The sequence below is a fragment of the Chelon labrosus genome, assembly GCF_963514085.1.
Source record: "Chelon labrosus genome assembly, chromosome: 2".
Classification (NCBI taxonomy): Eukaryota; Metazoa; Chordata; class Actinopteri; order Mugiliformes; family Mugilidae; genus Chelon; species Chelon labrosus.
In genome coordinates, this window is record NC_140338.1 from 71,168 (window position 1) to 92,087 (window position 20,920).

Here is a 20,920-nt window from a genome sequence, read left to right on the forward strand (position 1 = left end):
GGAGAATTAAGAGGACCACAGGTTCCTACAAAATTGTTGGCATTAGAGAAAACATTCAAGGCATCCTTCCGACAGCTGTCAAAGATGTAAGTGCAGTGACATTAGAAATTTCTGTAAGACCTAATCAACATCTGGAATCCTTCTCTCCAGTAGATCTTTCTGAGCTCTCTTCAACAATTACAGCATCTAAACCATCAACTTGTCTTCTAGATCCAATCCCAACTAAATTGCTCAAAGAAGTTTTTCCATTAATTAACACCTCCATATTGAACCAGATAAATGTATCTTTGTTAACAGGATATGTGCTTCAGTCTTTTAAGATTGCTGTAATTAAGCCCTTACTCAAGAAAGCCACTCTAGATCCAGATGTTTTGGCCAACTATAGACCAATCTCTAACCTTCCTTTTATTTCCAAAATTCTAGAAAAAGGTGTTGCTAATCAGTTGTGTGACCATTTAAACAAGAATGGTCAGTTTGAAAAGTTTCAGTCAGGTTTTAGAGTTCATCACAGTACAGAAACAGCTCTGGTTAAAGTTACCAATGATCTCCTCATGGCTTCAGACAGTGGACTTGTCTCTATACTTGTTCTGCTAGATCTTAGTGCTGCATTTGACACTATTGATCATAATATTTTACTACAGAGACTTGAAAGTGAGGTCAAGATTAAAGGAACTGCATTAGACTGGTTTGAATCCTATCTATCTGTGACGACCCCTCCCTCTTTTTGGGTCGTCTTTGTGTTTTTCCTCTTGCAGGCTCACTTCAGGAAGATGGGCGGAGCTGCTGATGTCATGCACCTGGGTAGCCTGGGCCCAGGTTATTTAGCTGGCTCCTCATTCACACATGTCTCTCTCTCTGACCACTTGCTGCCTGTTTGGTTTGGTTTGTGTTTCGTTGTCTTATAACCACACCACACCTCATTTACACACAACACTGCATGAATTACTGACTTTACAGATTACAGACTTCTTTATTATGTTGCTTTGGGTAATAAAGTTCAGTTTAAAGTTACGTTAAAAGTGTGTGGTCTCCCACTTTGTCTTGCTCTCTGAGCCAGGGCTATGACAAAATGGGGGCTCGCTCATTTCTAGAGTGTAATTAGACTTACTATTTAGTAGGTTTTAGTCAGTTTGTGCCAGTCTGTTGGTTCATTTGGGACTGTTGTTTGTTCAGGGTGGTAGATTTTCAAATTGCTGCCCTGTTTTGGTGACTGGTGCAATTGTTGGGAGATTCACACATGTATGACTAAATTGAGGTTGCAGTGACTGGTTAAGAGAGCAATGGTGGTATTTTGATTGTTTTAATCCACTAAGTTGATAAATATTTTCCAGATTTTCTTGTGTGAGCTGGTAAGGGAGAGCCATTGCTTATAGGAGTTTTCCCCTGGTAGGAAAAGGGGTGAATCCTGCTTAGAGGTTTCATCTGGTTCAAATCTAGGCCGGTAGTGAACGTGGGTAGAGCAAAGCTCGGGAGCATCTCCGTGGCTGTGGGAAAGTGGTCAGTTGCTGGTTGCTTTCTTCACTCCACTGGTTTGGCGTGCATAAATACCCCCCACATGTGACTGCCAGAAGACTAGGGTTGAGTTAGTTAGGTAAGTTTTTGTGTTAGGTAAGTTTAGGGGGAATTCTCCTTGTGATTTTTGGTTTCTCTACATGCTGGTTTGCATAAAGTAATTGGGAAATATATTGTGGATTAAACTGGTGTTTCCCTAATTTGTACCTTAAATTAGGGTTTTGACAATGGCTTTGGTGGATGAGTTTCTTCACTCTCCTTCTGATCACCTTCTCGATCAATGCACTAAAGACCAGCTTTTGAAAATAGCTGAGCATTATGATATAGAGATTGGTGATAAACGGTTGAAAGAAAATATCAAAGCCATTTTGAAAGCAAACTTGGTGGAGGCTGGAGTTCTCAAAAGGGAGGAGTTTCTGCCCAAAGTGACCAATGCAGCCTTAAGTTTTGAACAACAGAAAGAGTTGTTAACATTGCAACTGGAACATGAGAAACTTAAACAACAAAAGGAGCTTGAAATACGATTGGAACTTGAAAAAATGAAATTTAAAACAGAACAGACCAAGTTAGATTTGGAACACTACAAGTTGAACCTGATTAAGGAAGGCAAGCTTCATGATAGTTCAGGCAGGGACAGTGTGGGGGCTAGTGAACCTTCTCCTAGATGTGATGTAGGTACAAAGTTAAGGTTGGTGCCAAAATTCAATGAGAAAGATCCTGACACTTTCTTTTCCTTGTTTGAGCGGGTTGCAGAAACTTGTGAGTGTCCAGACTCTGAACGCACCTTGTTGCTTCAATGTGTATTTACTGGAAAGGCACAGGAAGCATATTCTGCATTGAGTCCATCAGACAGTAGAGTCTATGTTAAGGTGAAAGCTGCAGTGCTAAAAGCCTACGAGCTGGTACCCGAAGCCTATCGGCAACATTTCCGGGGTTTGAGAAAGAGGGAGCACCAGACTCATGTTGAATTTGTGAGGGATATGGTTCTCCAGTTTAATCGTTGGTGTTCGGCATCAGAGGTTAATACTTTTCAGCAGCTTTGTGATTTGGTGGCACTTGAACAATTTAAAAACTGTGTGCCAGAGAATGTGGCTACTTACTTGAATGAGCGGAAAGTTAAAACACCCCAGGAAGCAGCGGTGCTGGCAGATGAATATTTTCTGACTCATAAAAGTACGTTTGGTGACAACAGTGATGTACATAACAGTGGTTCAGCGCGCACAGGCAAATCTTTTCTGTCACATGAGGAGTTCAGTCCCTCTAGGTTTGAGCGTAGCTGGAAGAAGGGTGATCCCAGTAAGATTTGTAATTACTGTCAGCGTAAAGGGCACTGGAAAAATGACTGTCCTGTGCTTAAAGGAAAATCAAAGTTCTCAAGTAGTGTGCAGGTTAAACCAGCTGCTTTGGCTGCCTCTGTGTCTTCAGCCCAGATGGCGCTCCAAACACACAGTTCCTCTGATGACCTCTGTCCTATGGAAGAGTCTAAAAGGGATGATGACTTCTCAGCATTCATTTTAGATGGTTATGTCTCCCTGTTTGGGGAGAAAGTGGCAGTTAAGATCTTGAGAGACACTGGGGCAAAGCATAGTTTTGTCTGTGAGTCTGTCCTTCCTTTCTCCTCAGAGTCAAATACTGGAAGTTACGTTTTGATGCGGGGAATGGGCATGACTATCATTCCGGTGCTAGTACACAAAATGGGTTTGGCTTGTGGTTTGGTCACTGGGGAGGTGGCAGTTGGGGTGCGTCCGGCCTTACCTGTGGAAGGCATTGACATGATTCTTGGTAATGATCTGGCAGGAAGTAGAGTTTGGGCTGATGTTCCGCCACCTTATGTGGTCACCCAGGTTCCTGTACTACCACCATTACAGACCGAGGTCTTAGAAAAAGCTGAAGTTGTGCCTGAGGTGGAGTTGTTTCCAGCTTGTGCAGTAACTCGAGCCATGGGACAAGCAAAGGATGAGGCTGCAAAGCAGGAAGTAGTTGAATCCAAAGCAGTGGTTATTCCTGTGCCCCTTGAGTCCATCTCTCAGGAAGACTTAGTGGAGGGACAGAGGACTGATCCCTCATTGAAGTCACTTTTTGAACTGGCGTCTCCTGTGGGGGACATGGGAACTGCAGCTCATGGTTATTTTGTACAGAATAATGTCCTTGTGCGTAAATGGTGTCCTCAGACAGATAATTTTGTGGGAAAACCAGTTGTGCAAATTGTAGTGCCTGTCAAATTCAGAGAGTTGGTGTTGAAAGCCTCTCATGATGATGTAGCGGGACACATGGGGATTCAAAAAACATACCACAAGATTTTGTGTCATTTTTTTTGGCCTCGGTTAAAAAGGGATGCATCTGCCTTCATCAAGACATGTCACACTTGCCAGTTGACGGGTAAGCCTAATCAAACTATAAGTCCGGCACCACTGTATCCTGTACCAGCATTAGATCAGCCATTTGAGTATTTAATCATGGACTGTGTGGGTCCACTGCCTCCTTCCAAGTCTGGTAGTAAGTACTTGTTGACAGTGATGTGCCAGGCTACAAGGTATCCAGCAGCTTATCCATTGCGTTCCATCACAACAAAGTCGGTAGTGAAGGCATTGTCACAGTTTATTTCTGTGTTTGGCATTCCCAAAGTTATACAATCTGACCAAGGTTCCAATTTTCGCTCTAAAATGTTCTCACAGGTTTTGCAGCAGCTTCAGATTAAACATAACCAAGCATCAGCTTACCATCCTCAAAGCGTTTTCATCAAACTCTGAAGTCACTCTTGCGTGCCTACTGCACGGAGCTTGAACGTGATTGGGAGGAGGGTTTGCCTTGGTTGTTGCTGGCTGCAAGAGAGGTAGTTCAGGTGAGCACTGGTTTTAGTCCAAATGATCTGGTTTTTGGGCATTCAGTGCGTGGTCCCATGGCAGTTTTGCAGAGTGGTTGCCAACAAGCAGAGCCACCGTCAAACTTGGTTGATTATGTGAACGGTTTCAGACACAGATTATGTATGGCGGGAAAAATGGCAAAACACAGGTTAGAAAAATCACAACAGAAGATGAAATCACTGTTTGACCGTAAAGCAAAACAGCGGCAGTTCAGTCCTGGTGATCAGGTTATGTTTCTACTGCCGGTTGTCGGTTCGCCATTTCAGGCAAGGTTTGCTGGTCCATTCACAGTTAAAAAGCAAGTTTCTGAGCAGGATTATTTGATTTTAATGCCAACTGGGAAATCTAGGTTGTGCCATGTCAATTTGTTGAAGCCGTATTATAACCGAACGTCGTCATCCCCGGGCTCCAAGGGGGCCCCAAGTGTGAAACCTGCCTTGTGTGTGGACACGGAGATGTCTTCTTCAGGGGGGGAGGAGGAGGTATGGCCGACAGATGAGGGAGTGCTGCAGCTACGTTTAAAAAAACTCTGAGGCACTGAAGTCTTTGCTATTAGTTCTTGGTCATTTGGATGAGGGTATGCGCCATGAACTAGTTTCATTGATAAATAGGTACCCAGCCCTATTTTCAGATACACCATCGCAAACGCATCTTATTGAGCACGATATAGATGTTGGTGATGCTAAACCCATCAAACAGTGCTTTTATCGTGTTTCGCCAGATAAGAAGACACAATTGGACAAAGAGGTTCAGTACATGCTAGATAACAATCTGGCAGAGCCCTCCAATTCTAGCTGGGCATCTCCATGTTTGTTGGTGAAAAAACCTGATTCAACTTTTCGACCATGCACTGATTTTAGGAAAGTCAACAATGTCACCAAACCCGATTCTTTCCCTTTACCACGAATGGAGGATTGCGTTGACCAAGTAGGTGCAGCCAAGTTTGTGAGCAAATTTGATCTGTTAAAAGGATACTGGCAGGTTCCACTGTCTCCACGGGCCCAGGAGATAAGTGCTTTTATAACTCCAACTGGTTTGTATTCCTATAACGTCATGCCCTTTGGTTTACGTAATGCTCCTGCCACTTTCCAACGGCTGATGAATATGGTGGTAGATGGTCTGGTTGGCTGTGCAGTGTACCTTGATGATGTTGTTGTTTTCAGTGATACTTGGGAGGACCACTTGCAGAGGATCAGTGCATTGTTTGACAGGTTGGTATGGGCACAGTTAACCGTGAATTTGGCCAAGTGTGATTTTGCCAGAGCCACAGTAATCTATTTAGGCAAAGTGGTGGGGCAAGGGGAGGTTCGCCCTGTTGAGGCCAAAGTGACAGCTATTAAAAATTTTCCACCACCTGTAACCAAAAAAGGCTTGATGCGTTTCCTGGGACTGGTGGGGTATTATAGAAGTTTCTGTAAGAACTTCTCGTCAGTTGTGGCACCCCTAACAGATCTTCTGAAGTCCAAAGTGAAGTTTGTATGGTCAGATAAGGCTCAGTGTGCCTTTGACAATGTCAAAGCTCTCCTCTGTTCCTCTCCCGTGTTGATGGCACCGCAATTTGATAAGCCTTTTATATTGCAGGTTGATGCCAGCCATGTGGGGGCTGGAGCAGTCCTGTTGCAAGCTGATGTTACAGGGGTAGAGAGACCGGTTGGGTTCTTCTCAAAAAAAGTTCAATTCCTACCAGTTGAACTACTCTGTTATTGAGAAGGAGGCCCTGGCATTAATCTGGGGGTTATAGCATTTTGATGTGTATACTGGTTCAGGAACTCCTCTTGTAGTGTACACAGACCATAATCCCCTTACCTTTTTGCGTTCTTTGCAAAATCCAAATCAGCGGTTAATGAGATGGGCACTATTTTTACAGCCTTATCATTTGGATGTTCGCCATATAAAAGGCAGTGAAAATGTAATGGCTGATGCCCTTTCTCGTGCCTTCTAGTGGTTAAAGGAGTTATTGCTAATGTCACCATATTTTTGCTTTTTCCTGTTTTCCTTTTGGGCTGTCTGGTGCTCTCTTAAAAATGCTCCTGTAGGTACCCGGGTTGCAGAGGGGGTGAGATTGTCCAGAGGGATCGGGAGAAGGTATAAGTTGTTTCTGTCACTCCCAAACAAGCTGTGGAAGGTTGTCATTCTGTCAATGCTGTTAAGAGAAAACTGTGGATGTGGTCCATTTTTGGTATTGATAGAAGTTCTGTATTTTGTAAATAGTTGACATACTTTGGCAGAGTACCTAGTAGGACTCCGCTCTTATGTGGGGGGGTGTGACGACCCCTCCCTCTTTTTGGGTCGTCTTTGTGTTTTTCCTCTTGCAGGCTCACTTCAGGAAGATGGGCGGAGCTGCTGATGTCATGCACCTGGGTAGCCTGGGCCCAGGTTATTTAGCTGGCTCCTCATTCACACATGTCTCTCTCTCTGACCACTTGCTGCCTGTTTGGTTTGGTTTGTGTTTCGTTGTCTTATCACCACACCACACCTCATTTACACACAACACTGCATGAATTACTGACTTTACAGATTACAGACTTCTTTATTATGTTGCTTTGGGTAATAAAGTTCAGTTTAAAGTTACGTTAAAAGTGTGTGGTCTCCCACTTTGTCTTGCTCTCTGAGCCAGGGCTATGACACTATCTGACAGATTCCAGTTTGTTCATGTCAATAATGATTCCTCTACTTATACAAAAATAAGTTACGGAGTTCCTCAGGGTTCTCTGCTAGGACCAATACTCTTCACGTTATACATGTTACCATTAGGCAAGATTATTAGAAAACATGGCATAAACTTTCATTGCTATGCAGACGACACCCAGCTATATTTATCCATGAAACCAGATGAAACTAATCAGCTGGTTAAGCTCCAAGCATGCCTTAAAGACATAAAGGCTTGGATGACCTGTAATTTCCTACTCTTAAACTCAGACAAAACAGAAGTTATTGTATTTGGTCCTAAGCATCTCAGAGATTCATTATCTAATCACGTGGTTTCTTTGGATGGCATTACCTTGGCCTCCAGTACTACTGTAAAAAACCTTGGTGTTATATTTGATGAGGATATGTCCTTTAAATGTCACATAAAGCAAGTGACCAGGACTGCCTTCTTTCACCTGCGTAATATCGTCAAAATTAGGAACATCCTGTCTCAGAGTGATGCTGAAAAACTAGTTCATGCATTTGTGTCGTCCAGACTGGATTATTGTAATTCATTACTGTCTGGCTGTCCAAATAACTCTTTAAAAAGCCTCCAGTTGATTCAAAATGCCGCAGCAAGAGCATTGACAGGAATTAGCAAGAGAGATCATATTACTCCAGTTTTAGCTTCTCTTCACTGGCTCCCTTTAAAGTCTAGAATAGAATTTAAAATCCTCCTCCTTACATACAAGGCCCTTAAAGGCCTAGCTCCATCGTATCTTAAAGACCTCATTGTACCATATCATCCCAGCAGATCACTTCGGTCTGAAAGTGCAGGCCTACTTGTGGTTCCTAGAATTTCAAAAAGTAGAATGGGAGGTAGAGCTTTCAGCTATCAGGCTCCTCTCCTGTGGAACCAGCTCCCAGTTTGGGTTCGGGAGGCAGACTCTCTCTCTATTTTTAAGGTCAGGCTTAAGACTTTCCTTTTTGATCAGGCTTATAGTTAGGGCTGGACTAAACCATCCCTTAGTTATGCTGCTATAGGCCTAGGCTGCTGGGGGACGATGCACCGAGGACATGTCCTCCTTCTTTCTTCTCTCTCCTCTCTCGCATCCTCCACTTTCTTTTCTCTGGCACAGAGCTCTTGCCCTCTAATTTCCTATATACTACTAGTCATACAATTCTGTGCTATTACTATGTAGAATGTTTACTGCTGTGTGTGTCCCACCCCCCTTCCCCCCTCTTCCCCCCTCTTCCCCCCTCTTCTTGTGAGTATCTCTGGCCTGGAGTGGTGTGTTTCCTGTGGAGCTCTATACTACATCTGTTGTCGTGGTCTCATCAGCCTGCCCAGTCTTCATGGAATCCTGCAGTTATCCACTCCTACCTGAATGAACAATTCTCCAACCTGCCTATGATTCCTCTTACATTTTCAAACTGTCATGTAACATCATCAGTTTGTATCATAAGATTCCACATGTACACTTTAGTCAGATATGTGTATCTATGACAGATGTATATTTATCTTGCTGTTCTCTTCTCTTCTCTCTTTGCTGTTCTCTTCTCTCTTTCTTCTGTCTGTACCCGGCTGGCCTTAGGCAGATGGGTCCCTCCATATGAGCTGGGTTCTGCTCGAGGTTTCTTCCTGTTAAAAGGGAGTTTTTCCTTGCCACCGTTGCCTTCAGGCTTGCTCTGGGGGTTTCAGGCCGGGTTTTTGTAAAGCGTCTTGAGACGATTTGTATTGTTATTGACGCTATATAAATAAAATTGAATTGAATTGAATTGGAGTACAGGTATGATTGGCCCAAATGCTGCACAGTGTACATTTTAACCCACACTTCCTTTGGCTTTGACCCAATCTGTCCAAAGTGCTGGAGCATCCTGTTAAATAATAAAAAATAATAATGTTCCATCACCATCACATCTTTGATGACATGTCAAAACAAGTCATCACATTTTGGCAAAGAAACTACAGTTTAATAAGATAAGATGAGATAATCTTTAAATTAACAAAAATACCTGACAACATATTGTCCTGGTCCAAAATATATTGGGAATGAAGTGGGAAAATACTGAAATGATCGTATTACTCCCATCTTAACTCCAAATGTATTTCACTCCATTTAAATAAATAAATAAAATGTTAAATGTATGGAGTATGCTTGTCTTACAGAGTCTTATGAAATCAATGGTTCCCCTGTCAGGCAGCTGGATTTATGAAATCAGGAGATTCAGTTTTTAGACCAACACTTGGATAAACTGATCATGATTAATTTTATTGATGTAATTTATTTCAAACAAAGTTGGTAGCTGGAAATATGTGCATTTGTTATGAGAGAAGAAATACTATCAACTTGGCTGTATATAAGTTTTTGGTATTTGAATTGTGTTTTAAACGTGAAAAATCTTTAAATATAAAGGCTGATCAATAACTTTGTCACATCCACACACAGTCACCTGCGGTGTCCCCCAGGGATCAGTCCTTGGCCCCATCCTCTTCATCCTCTACCTCACCCCCCTTGGCCAAATTATCAGCCGTCACAAAATTTCATTCCACTGCTATGCTGATGACACACAGCTTTATGTAAATGCCACAGCTGCAACCCCATCCTCACTGTCATCCCCATCAAAACTCACCTCCTGCCTGGAGGAGATAAAGTCATGGATGGAGCACAATTTCCTCCAACTAAACAGCTCCAAAACCGAAGCCATACTGATTGGCACCCCTCACCAGACCAAATCATCATCCATAACCAGCATCACCTTCTCTGGCTCCAACATCCCCCTTTCATCAACAGTCACTAATCTTGGTGTAAAAATGGACTCTCAACTCACGTTTGAAGCCCATATAAATCACCTCTGCAAGACCTCCTTCTACCACCTCCGTAACATTTCCAAACTCCGCCCCATTCTCTCCCTCTCAGATGCTGAAAAGCTGGTTCATGCTTTTGTCTCCTCCAGACTGGACTACTGTAACGCACTTCTCATCGGGATTCCTAGCAAGAGTCTGCAGAGGCTTCAGTACATCCAAAACTCTGCAGCCAGGATCCTGATGAGAGTGCGGAAACATGAGCACATTACCCCCATTCTCCACTCACTCCACTGGCTTCCCATCTCCACCAGGATTGAGTACAAGGTTTCCCTCCTCACTCACCAATGCATCCATGGACACGCACCCCCCTATCTCAAAGAAATTATCAATCCACAAAACACAACACGCTCCCTCCGCTCCACTCACTCAAACCTCCTCCACATACCCAGAACCAGACGGAGGACCATGGGAGATAGGGCCTTCTGTGCTGCTGCCCCACGTCTGTGGAATGCCCTCCCTGACACCTTGAGGGCACCACAATCCACTGACTGTTTTAAAAAAGGTCTTAAGACATTTCTTTTTAGCAAAGCTTTTGGTCCCCTTTAGATGTTTTTTTTTAAAACCTTTTCTTCTTCTTTTTAACCTGTAGCACTTTGAGATCTTTGATGTAAAGTGCTTTATAAATAAAATGTATTATTATTATTATTAATGAAGAAGGTGTATCAACCACAGCATTAACACTTACTCCAGGGAGGTAAGTGGTAAGTAGTTCCCCTTTAACCACTGTGACAGTTGCACCTTATACTTTTACTCACTTATTTTATTCATGTTTAGAGTTATGTTTAAGTTCATTCCCTTCATTTAGTACATCTTCATTTAGTCTCGTTGTTTAGTTGTGTGAAGGGAACTCGCAAAATAAGAATTTCATTGCTCAGTGTGACCCTCGTACCTTTACATCTATAGCTGTAGGCAGAAACAATTTCCAGCGATAGAAAATAAAATCCCTCCGTGACCCTTCACAGGACAAGCGGTTACAGAAGATGAATCAATGAAAATAAAGTCAAGTAAGACTACAACTCCCACAATGCCTCGCTGTGCCCAGATTTCACGTGATACGACCGATAGGCTCGTTCGACTTCATGCAGATCTGTGCAGATCTGACTTGACGTGATGCAACCTGGGTTGAACACAATGCATACTGGGATGGACGCAATGCATACTGGTTAGAAATCCTGTCCGACTTGTGTCAGCCGGGGAGGGACTTACCACCATGTCACCATGTCACATGACCTTAAAATATCGCGGGAGTCTTCGCCTGCAGTCAGATCTTGCAGTTGCTTTCCACGAACTGCACGACCGGAAACCCGCCCTCATGACGTCAGTTCAAAGACGTGATTGGGCAGTTTGGGAGGAATCTCCTCATGACGATTTTGACGTTTCTCGCTTCCTTATGTTGGAATATGAGAAAATGAACAGAAATCGAAGGGATACCTTCTTATATGTGATTTCTGCAACAATGGTAGGCTGGCCTACTGAAAACGTTGTACATCTGACTGCAGTTCAATGCAGTGTTCATTTCTCCGATTAAACAGTAAAAAGGCATTTTTAACATGTTGGTAACAGTAGAATAAGCGGGATAATGGACTTCACTCCATTAGACTATCCGAAAATAAACGCACGAGGTTGAATGGCCTGGGCTATTGGCTCAACTGTCACCACGCTCGCCTCCCGATCCGAGGTGCTGCTGTTTCGCGGGTTAGAGTCCGGGCGTGTGCAGAGCTGAATCACGCAGGTTCAACACAACGCAGGTTACATTGTGCATTAAATTTGTGTCGTGTCGTCCATTATCCCTTACTTATATCGTAGTACTGCTTCTTCAGTATCATCCTAAATTGGTTTAGTGGGTAACACGTCAGTCTGGCGATCGGCCGTCCGTAGTTCAAATCTTGTTAACGGTTAGTAGATTTTTGGGGTTCTTCTTCACACCTGTCTGTCCAAAAATGAAAACAAATGGCATTTAATCTCCATCTCAATATCTTTCTGAGAATTTGTTTCATGGTTGAGTTACAGGTGCTAAACGACTTTGGGTGTAAAAGTAAATATTCAAATAAGTAGCCTAATCAGCAGTTCATTTTCGCCAAGATTGGAGACCAAACACTATGCTACTTAATCCTTATTCGGTAGATTTGCTGCTATTCACAATCCTTTGTGTAGCAGCAGACATATGCTAGCTGTCATTTAGTGCTGCTATGTGCATTTGGTGCCACTGGGGGGCCAGTATAAAAGCCACCACCCTTCACTGGCTATTCCTCTTGCGCCTCTGTCGTCACTGGTGCGTCACTTCCGGCTCGTAGGTAGGCTCGACAGGTATGGTTGCCCGCTGCTTCACCACACTGGTTGCTCGGTCCTTTCTCTGTGCTCACGGCGTTTGTGTTCATTTGTAGGGCAGCTGCTCATGTGCTGCTCCGTGTGTCCCCTATGTGCGGCGTGGTTTGTGCGTGGTAAGTGTCCTCCCTTTCTCGTCAGTGTTGATGCTGTCTGAGGGCTAACGCTAGTGTGGTCACAGGTAAATGCCAGTAGTGCCGGTCTTCTTCTCCCTCCCTCCTCCTGTGCGAATGGGTGTATCACCAAACAGGTATGTGTGTTAGTATAGCAACCAACCGCAATAGTTACCGTTAAACGCAGGGATGCTAATGGTTTGTTTTCTATTAGGTGTAACGTGCGATCAGCTGATTGGGGACGCTGCTGCTTTGTCCTGTGCTAAACTTTTGAGACTCTGCTGCTTTGCTCTGTTCTGCCTGGACTTTTAATTGTTTTACTTTGCTTGGTCTCGACGCTGCTTGTGCGGGACGGTCTCCACGCTGCGTGGTTGCGTGGCTGCTCCGCTCTGCTCGGCCTGGCGTCTGCGGCCCACGCCCCAGAACAACTTTCTCCGACTCAAGCCGGGGTGTTTTTAGCTAGGGCCTGGCCCCCATGTGTGCGTGTGTGTTTAAGTGTTGGGTTATTTAAGTAATTTTGTTATTTTGAATTGATTACTTATTTAAAGTGGTTTTGTTCTCTTTAGTTTATTTTTCATTTCTTAAAGTGGGCACTGTTGATATTGGTTAAGATTATTTGCCCTTTTGTTTTGTGATTGGTTTATTAATCTGTTTATTTCTCTTTTTAGTTGCTGGAGACTGGTGGTGGCAGTGCTGGTGCCCGGGTGGTGGTATCCCTGTCTGCTGTGTCTGGGGAAGCGGGCTTCACTTCACTGAGTGTGTGTCACGAATGTCGGGTGTTTTTCAGTTGATTTTTCCTTTTGTTGATTCCCCCCCTGCACCAAGCCCCTGTCCATACACTCAGCTCCAGCCCCTTTTTGTTTGATTTCCTTATTTTGATTTCCTTTTGTATGAATGAAACGGAAACATTTTAAACAAGTCATTTAACAATAAAGTTGTAAGGTTTTCTATAAATACCTGAACCACGTCTCATGCCTTACTGAGTAAACTTACCTGTGTGCTTTCCAAACTAATTCTCTGGGCGAAATTCCCAGGGTGGCGTTGTCGGTTTCTTTCTCTAATTTGGTTATCGGTTTAATTTCTCTTTTTTTTTGTTTTCACCTTATCCTCGCCACATTTGCATACAGCATGCTTGATTATGTGTCATATCCACATTAAGTGATAGGCTATAGCTTAGTTTCACTATTCCTTCTTTATTGGGTCCCTGCTTATTCTCCTCTCCCCTTTCCTATCCCTAAAGACTAGCTGAGCAGTAGGCTACACACAGTACTGTCCCATGCACTGTAGCCTACTTACATGCACTGTACTTTCTAGGCTACTCTGTTTTATGTTGTATGTTTTTAAATGTCTCTGGGATGCTTGGACTGGATAAATGGACTGTAATTTGTATTTTTGTTTCATTCCTTCATACACTCATACATTTAAAAACAACAACAGAAATAAGCCCCATGGCTTTTGTGTTTATCCCTTTGACCGATAAGGACAATTTCATGTATTCATTTCTTTATTATAATACACATCCTTTGTATGGAAATATCAATAAAGAATTTTCCAACAATCAATTGGGATTTAGGTCATGAAGGTCATTTATTTGTTTGTGCAATCATATACACATAATCAAACAATATTGTGTACAAATATGTATGGGAACACAAGAAAGGGTTCAAAATGATAAACAAAGGTGGCTGGAATATTCCATGATATCCCCATATCAGCACATCATTTTTTTGGGGGGGGAATCATTCGGCCCAGCCTACTTAGATGTCATTAACCTAAATATTTAAAAACTTACCTGTGCCTGCAAACTTACTCATGCCTGCATTTAGAAAACAAACAAAAATGTTTGTTTATGGTATGACGATTATAAGATGAATACAAATACATTTCTATAATCACTTGCTGAAATTGATTACACCACAGGCATGCTGAATTTCCCAAACGCACACTATTTGCCGGTTGGTCAGGTATTTGTATTGGAACAGGTGTTCTGTGTTAGGCTGTTACTCTAAGACCTTTATATACGGCCAAAAAGCTGCCTCCCACTACTTTGACAACATGGAAACACTCAACATCGAGTGTCGAACATTGCCCGACTCCGTCCATCACTCTCGTTCTCTGCTGCGGAAACCCTCATTCACGCCTTCATCACTTCCAGAATTGACTACTGCAATAGCATCCTCTATGGCACACCATCCAAAACTTTAAATAAACTTCAGTACATCCAAAATTCTGCTGCACGTCTGCTCACCCACACCCGCTCCCGTGATCACATCACTCCTGTCCTCCAGAAACTCCACTGGCTCCCAGTTCCACAGCGTATTCAGTTCAAAATCCTCCTCCTCACACACAAAGCCCTCCATAACCAGGCCCCCTCCTATCTCACTGACCTGCTCCGTCGCCACAATCCATCCCGCAGCCTCCGTTCATGTGACGCAAACCTCCTTACTCCACCACTCAAGACCAAGCATCGAACCTGGGGCGACAGAGCCTTCTCTGCAGCTGCCCCCTCCCTCTGGAACTCTCTCCCCAAACACATCCGCGACTGTACCGACTTTCCTACCTTCAAATGTATGTTTATCTTGCTGTTCTCTTCTCTTCTCTCTTTGCTGTTCTCTTCTCTCTTTCTTCTGTCTGTACCCGGCTGGCCTTAGGCAGATGGGTCCCTCCATATGAGCTGGGTTCTGCTCGAGGTTTCTTCCTGTTAAAAGGGAGTTTTTCCTTGCCACCGTTGCCTTCAGGCTTGCTCTGGGGGGTTCCAGGCCGGGTTTTTGTAAAGTGTCTTGAGACGATTTGTATCGTTATTGACGCTATATAAATAAAATTGAATTGAATTGAATTGAAATCTCTGACAAAAACACACCTTTTTAAAAGTGCTTTTAATGTTTAGCTCAGTTTATTGTGTTTTTGATGCTATACTTCACATTGTTTTGCTAATTTGATGTTCTTTTTATGTAAAGTGTCTTTGAGTATCTTGAAAAGCGCTTTTAAATAAAATGTATTATTATTATTAATAACATCCAAGACAGCCAAGGGACTGTGACACTAAGGGTGTCTAAAGAAATAGCCGGAAGGCTCAAGACTGGTGAGTGAACAGCACAATTGGGGGAAGGGAAAAAGGGAATTTACTCAAACATTGATGACACTAATTCTTGGGATGATTATCTTCAGACAAAGAATTCCTGGCTTCAATGATGAAGCAGCTCAGAGAGTCAGCAACCATACAAGGTATCCAAGTTACACCATTTCAAGTGACTTATGTTATTCTTTATAAAGCCTAACTTATAACTCAATCATACTCACCATGACACCATGACTGTTTTGTTTGAATTCTGACTGCAGGCCCACCACCACAAACCCCCACCGTGGTAAGGCAGGGGCCACCACCATCAGGCCCCACCGTGGTGAGGCAGCAGCTGCCGCTCCCATATATTCCTCCAGGGCCCAGCTCCACTCCACAGCTACCTCCTGTTGTCCGGCCACCACTCCCAGGTCCAAGCTCTGCTCCCAGTCAACCTGTATCCCTGAACCCAGCACCCATCCAGCCATCACCTTCTCACTCCCCACCAGGTATTGTATTGATAATAAAAATACAGTAAGTACATTCAAATACATGTTCAATCTTGACAAATGTACCTGTATTCATATATTCACAGACAAACACCGCACCAATCTGTTCCTCCTCTCACTAATGAAATCACACCATTATCTGTACTGCACCAATAAAAATGGATATTACAATAAAATCAAAAAACAAATGGAGGAAAAGGGATACAGGATGTCTGTGTAGCAGCTGCGAAAGAAAATTCATAACATGCTGTCCACGTACAAGAGGGTGAAGGACCGATGCCGGGCAACAGGAGAGGAGAGAATTGCATGGGAGTACTATGCAGTAAGAATAATGTGTTTTGGTTACCTTACCTCATTGAGATTTAAAATTGTGTGTAAAACATTTCAATTTCACATACACACAAGCTATGAATGAGTCGTCATTTCAGCCGTACAATTTACCTTTCTGTCTGGTCTCACAGCACATGGATGACATTTTTGGGGGTTCAGGGGTTGGGAGTGCCCCGGAGGGCACCGTCATTTCCACTCCCTTAGTCCCCAGCCGGCCAGATCCACAGCCTCGGCAGACCGGCTCCCAGCTGCCGACAAATTCTGCCTCTTCAGACCGGGCCACCAGCAACATCAGTCATACAGCCAGCCGAGCCTCCTCTCCTTTCTTGGAGACTTATGAAAGTCATGCCGAGAGGAGGACGGTTGTGCTCGAGTCCCTGGTGCGCCCGGATCTGGAGAGGCAGAGAAGACTGGAAGAGAAAAGGAAGAGAACTTTTGAGAACAAGGTCCTTTCCAGTCTTACAGAGATATCTAACAGCCTAAAGGAAATTGTTGAGAATCAAAAGGAAATTGTGGAGGGACAGAAGGAAATTGTTTTTGCCCTTAAAGAATTTAAATGAAATAAAAAAATGCCCGCATTTCTGGAGTTTTGTCGTCTTTGGGTATTCTACATTTTAACATGTGCATATGCAATTGCAGTGGTTGGTAAGTCACAGTCTAAACAATATGACTACACCTCTGGGGACCACTGTTACTCCGAGATCCACTGCTGATTTTGCCTGGTTTGTATTCTCCCAGTTACCATGAGCTGCCACGTGGAGGCACAGCAGGAGTCTTGATGATTGATAGGCACTGTTATTACTATGTATTACCAACAGATGATGTTGGAGATGCTACGACATTGGGAATTGGGTCGGAAGCATTGAGAAGGTAACAGGCCTGTTCTATTTGTAATTACAAGAGATGTGCCATCATATCACCCTGTGGTGTGTTTCCCACCAGCTCACAAAAATGAAGGAAAATAATTTAAAGGGGGGGGGGGGGGTTGCAGATTGAATTTGTGATACCAGAATTTGTTGACAGAAAAAAAAGGTGGAGTTGGTGGAGTTCACCTGTTATTGCAAATGGCATCCCTGTAAAGGGCAGCCTGCTGATTGTGGTACTGTGGCGGATGATGGGCATGATCCATGGCCTCCATGTCTGGTTCATGAATGTCCTCGGGATTCAGGCAGATGTTGTGAAGAACACAGCACGCAGAGACCGCTGAACTTATGTGCTGTATTGACTTCATGTTTACATACCGGAGACGGCGGAACTTTGTTTTAAGAAGACCGAACGTGTGTTCAATGATAACACGTGCACTGTTCAGCCTTCTATTGAATCTCCTCTGCCTAGCTGTAAGGTGCCCATTATCCCTGTAAGGGGTTAACAGTTGTGGCAAAAGCGGGTAGGCAGAGTCCCCCAACATATGCATACCCTCTTGTATGAGGGAATATGGATCTGCCTCCAGCGCTTGGGCAACTGCAGAAAGCCTGAAGGCCCTGGCATCATGCCAACTGCCAGGGTGGCCCACACTTATGTGGCAAAATCTCCTGCTACTGTCACAAAAACCAGTCAGGATAACAGAATAGAACTGCTTTCTGTTATAATAGGCCATTGGGTTTTCCACATGTGGCTTCCTGATGTGGATGTGGCACCCATCCACAGCACTCACTGTGTTTGGGAACCCAACCCTGGCAAAGCCCAGCTCAGACCTTTGGAGGGCCTCCCCCACAGGCCAGCTAATGTGATGCCCCATGTGTTGATTGACTAGGGCACAGAAATTGTGCACATGACATGACAAAGTCGATTTATTCATATTAAATCTGTCTGAAACCCCCCTATAGGACTCTTCGTTAGCAAGAGTCCACAGACAGGCCAGGACACTGTTGGTAATGGGAATCTTTGTCTGAAGTGGATTCTGGTAAAATGGTCCAAGAGTACCAATAACATCCTGGGTAGTAAACATGACAGAAATAGTCACTAAAAACTTGTTCAAACTTGTATTAGTTCTAGCCTCCACATGACCTACTTACCTCCACTTGTATTTTAGAAAGCCTGAAGTGAGAGCGAAACTCTTCCAGGCTATAAAGAGGGACAACCTCCTCCACATATCCCTGAATTTTTGGAACGATTCTGCAATCAATCAGATTTGGGACACATTGCATGTATTGATGAACTGGAAAAACTGCTCACAATAAACGCACAATACTTTAATGAGTTTGTGTTGTATGTGTATGTCACATGAGAATATATAGCAAATATTGGAAAGAGCCTATAACTGGTAGATCAACTGTCATGAAGGACAGGATTGAATATCAAAGAAGCCTCATGGGCTACAGGTTGTCAGATAATCCCTCCCTGAAGGCCTGCCTTGGATCATTGTTTACAACAAAAAGTTTTGTTGACAATGCTGTTAATATCTGACTGGTTGTCTCACAAATGACTGTAATAAAAATAACTAATATGCTTCACAGATTATGCCGACTGGGTGTACATTTCTGCATGTAATGATGTAATGGCTATGTTTTGAGAGTGTAATGCATTCTTATCAACATCACACATACAACATATATGACATATATGACGTATTTGATAATTGATAATGCGCGACACAGCAGGTAAATGTAGCCTACTTATTCAATTTCATGACTGAACAACACCATTTGCGCAGTTGGGTTATCCATAGGCTTACCTTAACAGTGTGTTTTGAAGTAAAAACAAAATAAAGCAGGACTGACTCTAGAGGGTGCTGTTGCCATAGATATAGGGCTGTTGCACTTGATAGGCCACTGTCTAGGCTAGGCCTAGCAAAATAAAATACAGCCTCCACCGTCAGGTATCGAACCCGGGTCTCTGGATTGACAGGCACTGACATTACCGCGACTCCACACGCAACTCCATGCAGAAAAGAACATGACAGCCTTACAAGAGGTAGAGTTAGAATCACAGAAATTACGTAGGCCTATAACATAACATCACAAATAAAGCAGCATGTAAACCGTTATTATCACCTTCGTTCTTCGAGGTTTTCTTGTTGTAACACGGGTATAAATTCCAGTAACTCCAAAGCTTCTATTTCGTCGGCAACAACGAATGCAAACGCCGCGAGATCCGCCATTGTTTACACGAAGTAGACCGTGTCCGACTTGTCTGCAGCCGTTTTATGCTCCACCCCTACAGTCGGCGTAAGTTCACGTTGACGTATGCACCTAAGCCTCAGACAGGCGCAGACATCTCAAACGAGCCTATTGACTGTATATACTACGACTCGTCCGCCTCACGTGACCACAGTAACATGCAAACATGGCGGACGTGGAAGCGACGAAGTCTCTGAGCGGTTTGTTGAATGGAATAGCTCAACAAATATATTATGAACAAGTCCTCCAACTTATACGACCACAGTGGTCGTGTGTACATGCTCTGGAAAACGACTCATGGGGTCGTTTTCCTTTCTTGCACTAGCGCTCCTACCGGTAACAGGAGAGTATTGCGGATTGCGGGGATTAATCCACTACATCGATATATCATAGTTGGACGAATTAAGGTAAGTACAGCAAATGTGTTTAATTAACATTTGAGAACAATATAACATGTTGTCAGCTCGTTTTAATGTTGATTCGCCTTCTAGTATACTATCTAGAATTACTACGGGGGATAATTAACGTTATAAGAGCTAACGTTAAATTAAAACTGTAGTGGCCGTTTGTGACCAAACTTAACAAAACTAAACTTAGGAAATTAAACTTAAATTAAATACTTAAACGGCAACTTCTGGCACCCTGGGCAGGTAATGTACGCAGGCAAGAAATAATGTCCAAGCTTAAATTCAATTTGATGGCTGGTTTATTGATTCCAGCAGAGCAAACATTTCTCAGCATCTCTCGCGCTGGTAAAAAACCATGTGCCCACCACCCAGGTGCATACAGGCCTCCTTCCTACTTCCTACCTATATACTCACACACACACCTTTACCTGTGCTCACCACTGCCCCCAGGTGTCTAAATCAAAATTAATTATTAGACTGGTCACATTAAACTAAACATAAATCAAAACAATTAACTAAACAAATAACTAGCAAAATAATATTAGCAAAATATATTACTAATGGGAGCAAATCATAATAATAATAAACAAATGAATTAACAAATTACCACCACTAAAGTAAACTAAATGTAGCTCCAACACTCCGGCCCCTAATTGTGGATTATCACAATTACTGAACTGTCAAAACGGAGCTGCACATTAAGTTAGTATTCTAACTATATCAGGCACAGATGTCTTCTTGCCGGACCTGCAAGATAAAGAAAGATAGAGAGAAAAAAGAGAGAGAGAGAGAGCGAGAGAGAGAGTCAGTGAATATGATCACACTGCCGTCTCCAGCAGCAGGCACAGCTTCGTCACAGGCCTCTCCAGGATGCTGGTCTTCGTTTGGAGGCGGACAGAGCGAACAAAGCCCTTCACATCTGATCTGACATCTAGAACTTTCCCCATCATCCAAGATCCTCTTGGAGCTGTAGCATCTGCCACAAGAACAACATCTCCAGGTGTGAGATTTCTTCTTAGTGATGTCCATTTTTGTCTCTGTTGCATCAATGGCAGATACTCAGATATCCACCTCTTCCAGAAAAGTTCCGCCATATACTGTATCTGCTTCCATCTTTTTCTGACGTACAGACAATTTCTATCAAACAGTCCTGGTGGCATAATTGGTTTACCTTTCAACATCAGAA

The 20,920-nt window shown here is 43.3% G+C and overlaps 1 protein-coding gene across 1 annotated transcript; it reads right to left on the bottom strand.

Annotated features, from left to right (window-relative positions):
* Positions 1-17,256: 17,256 nt before the first annotated feature.
* Positions 17,257-20,681, bottom strand: LOC311505337 (uncharacterized protein; the record flags this gene model as incomplete). Its single annotated transcript, XM_084568849.1, has 3 exons — positions 17,257-18,141; positions 18,224-18,304; positions 20,559-20,681. The coding sequence occupies 3 exons, from the start codon at positions 20,679-20,681 to the stop codon at positions 17,257-17,259; spliced, it is 1,089 nt and encodes a 362-aa protein (XP_084424975.1).
* Positions 20,682-20,920: the final 239 nt, after the last annotated feature.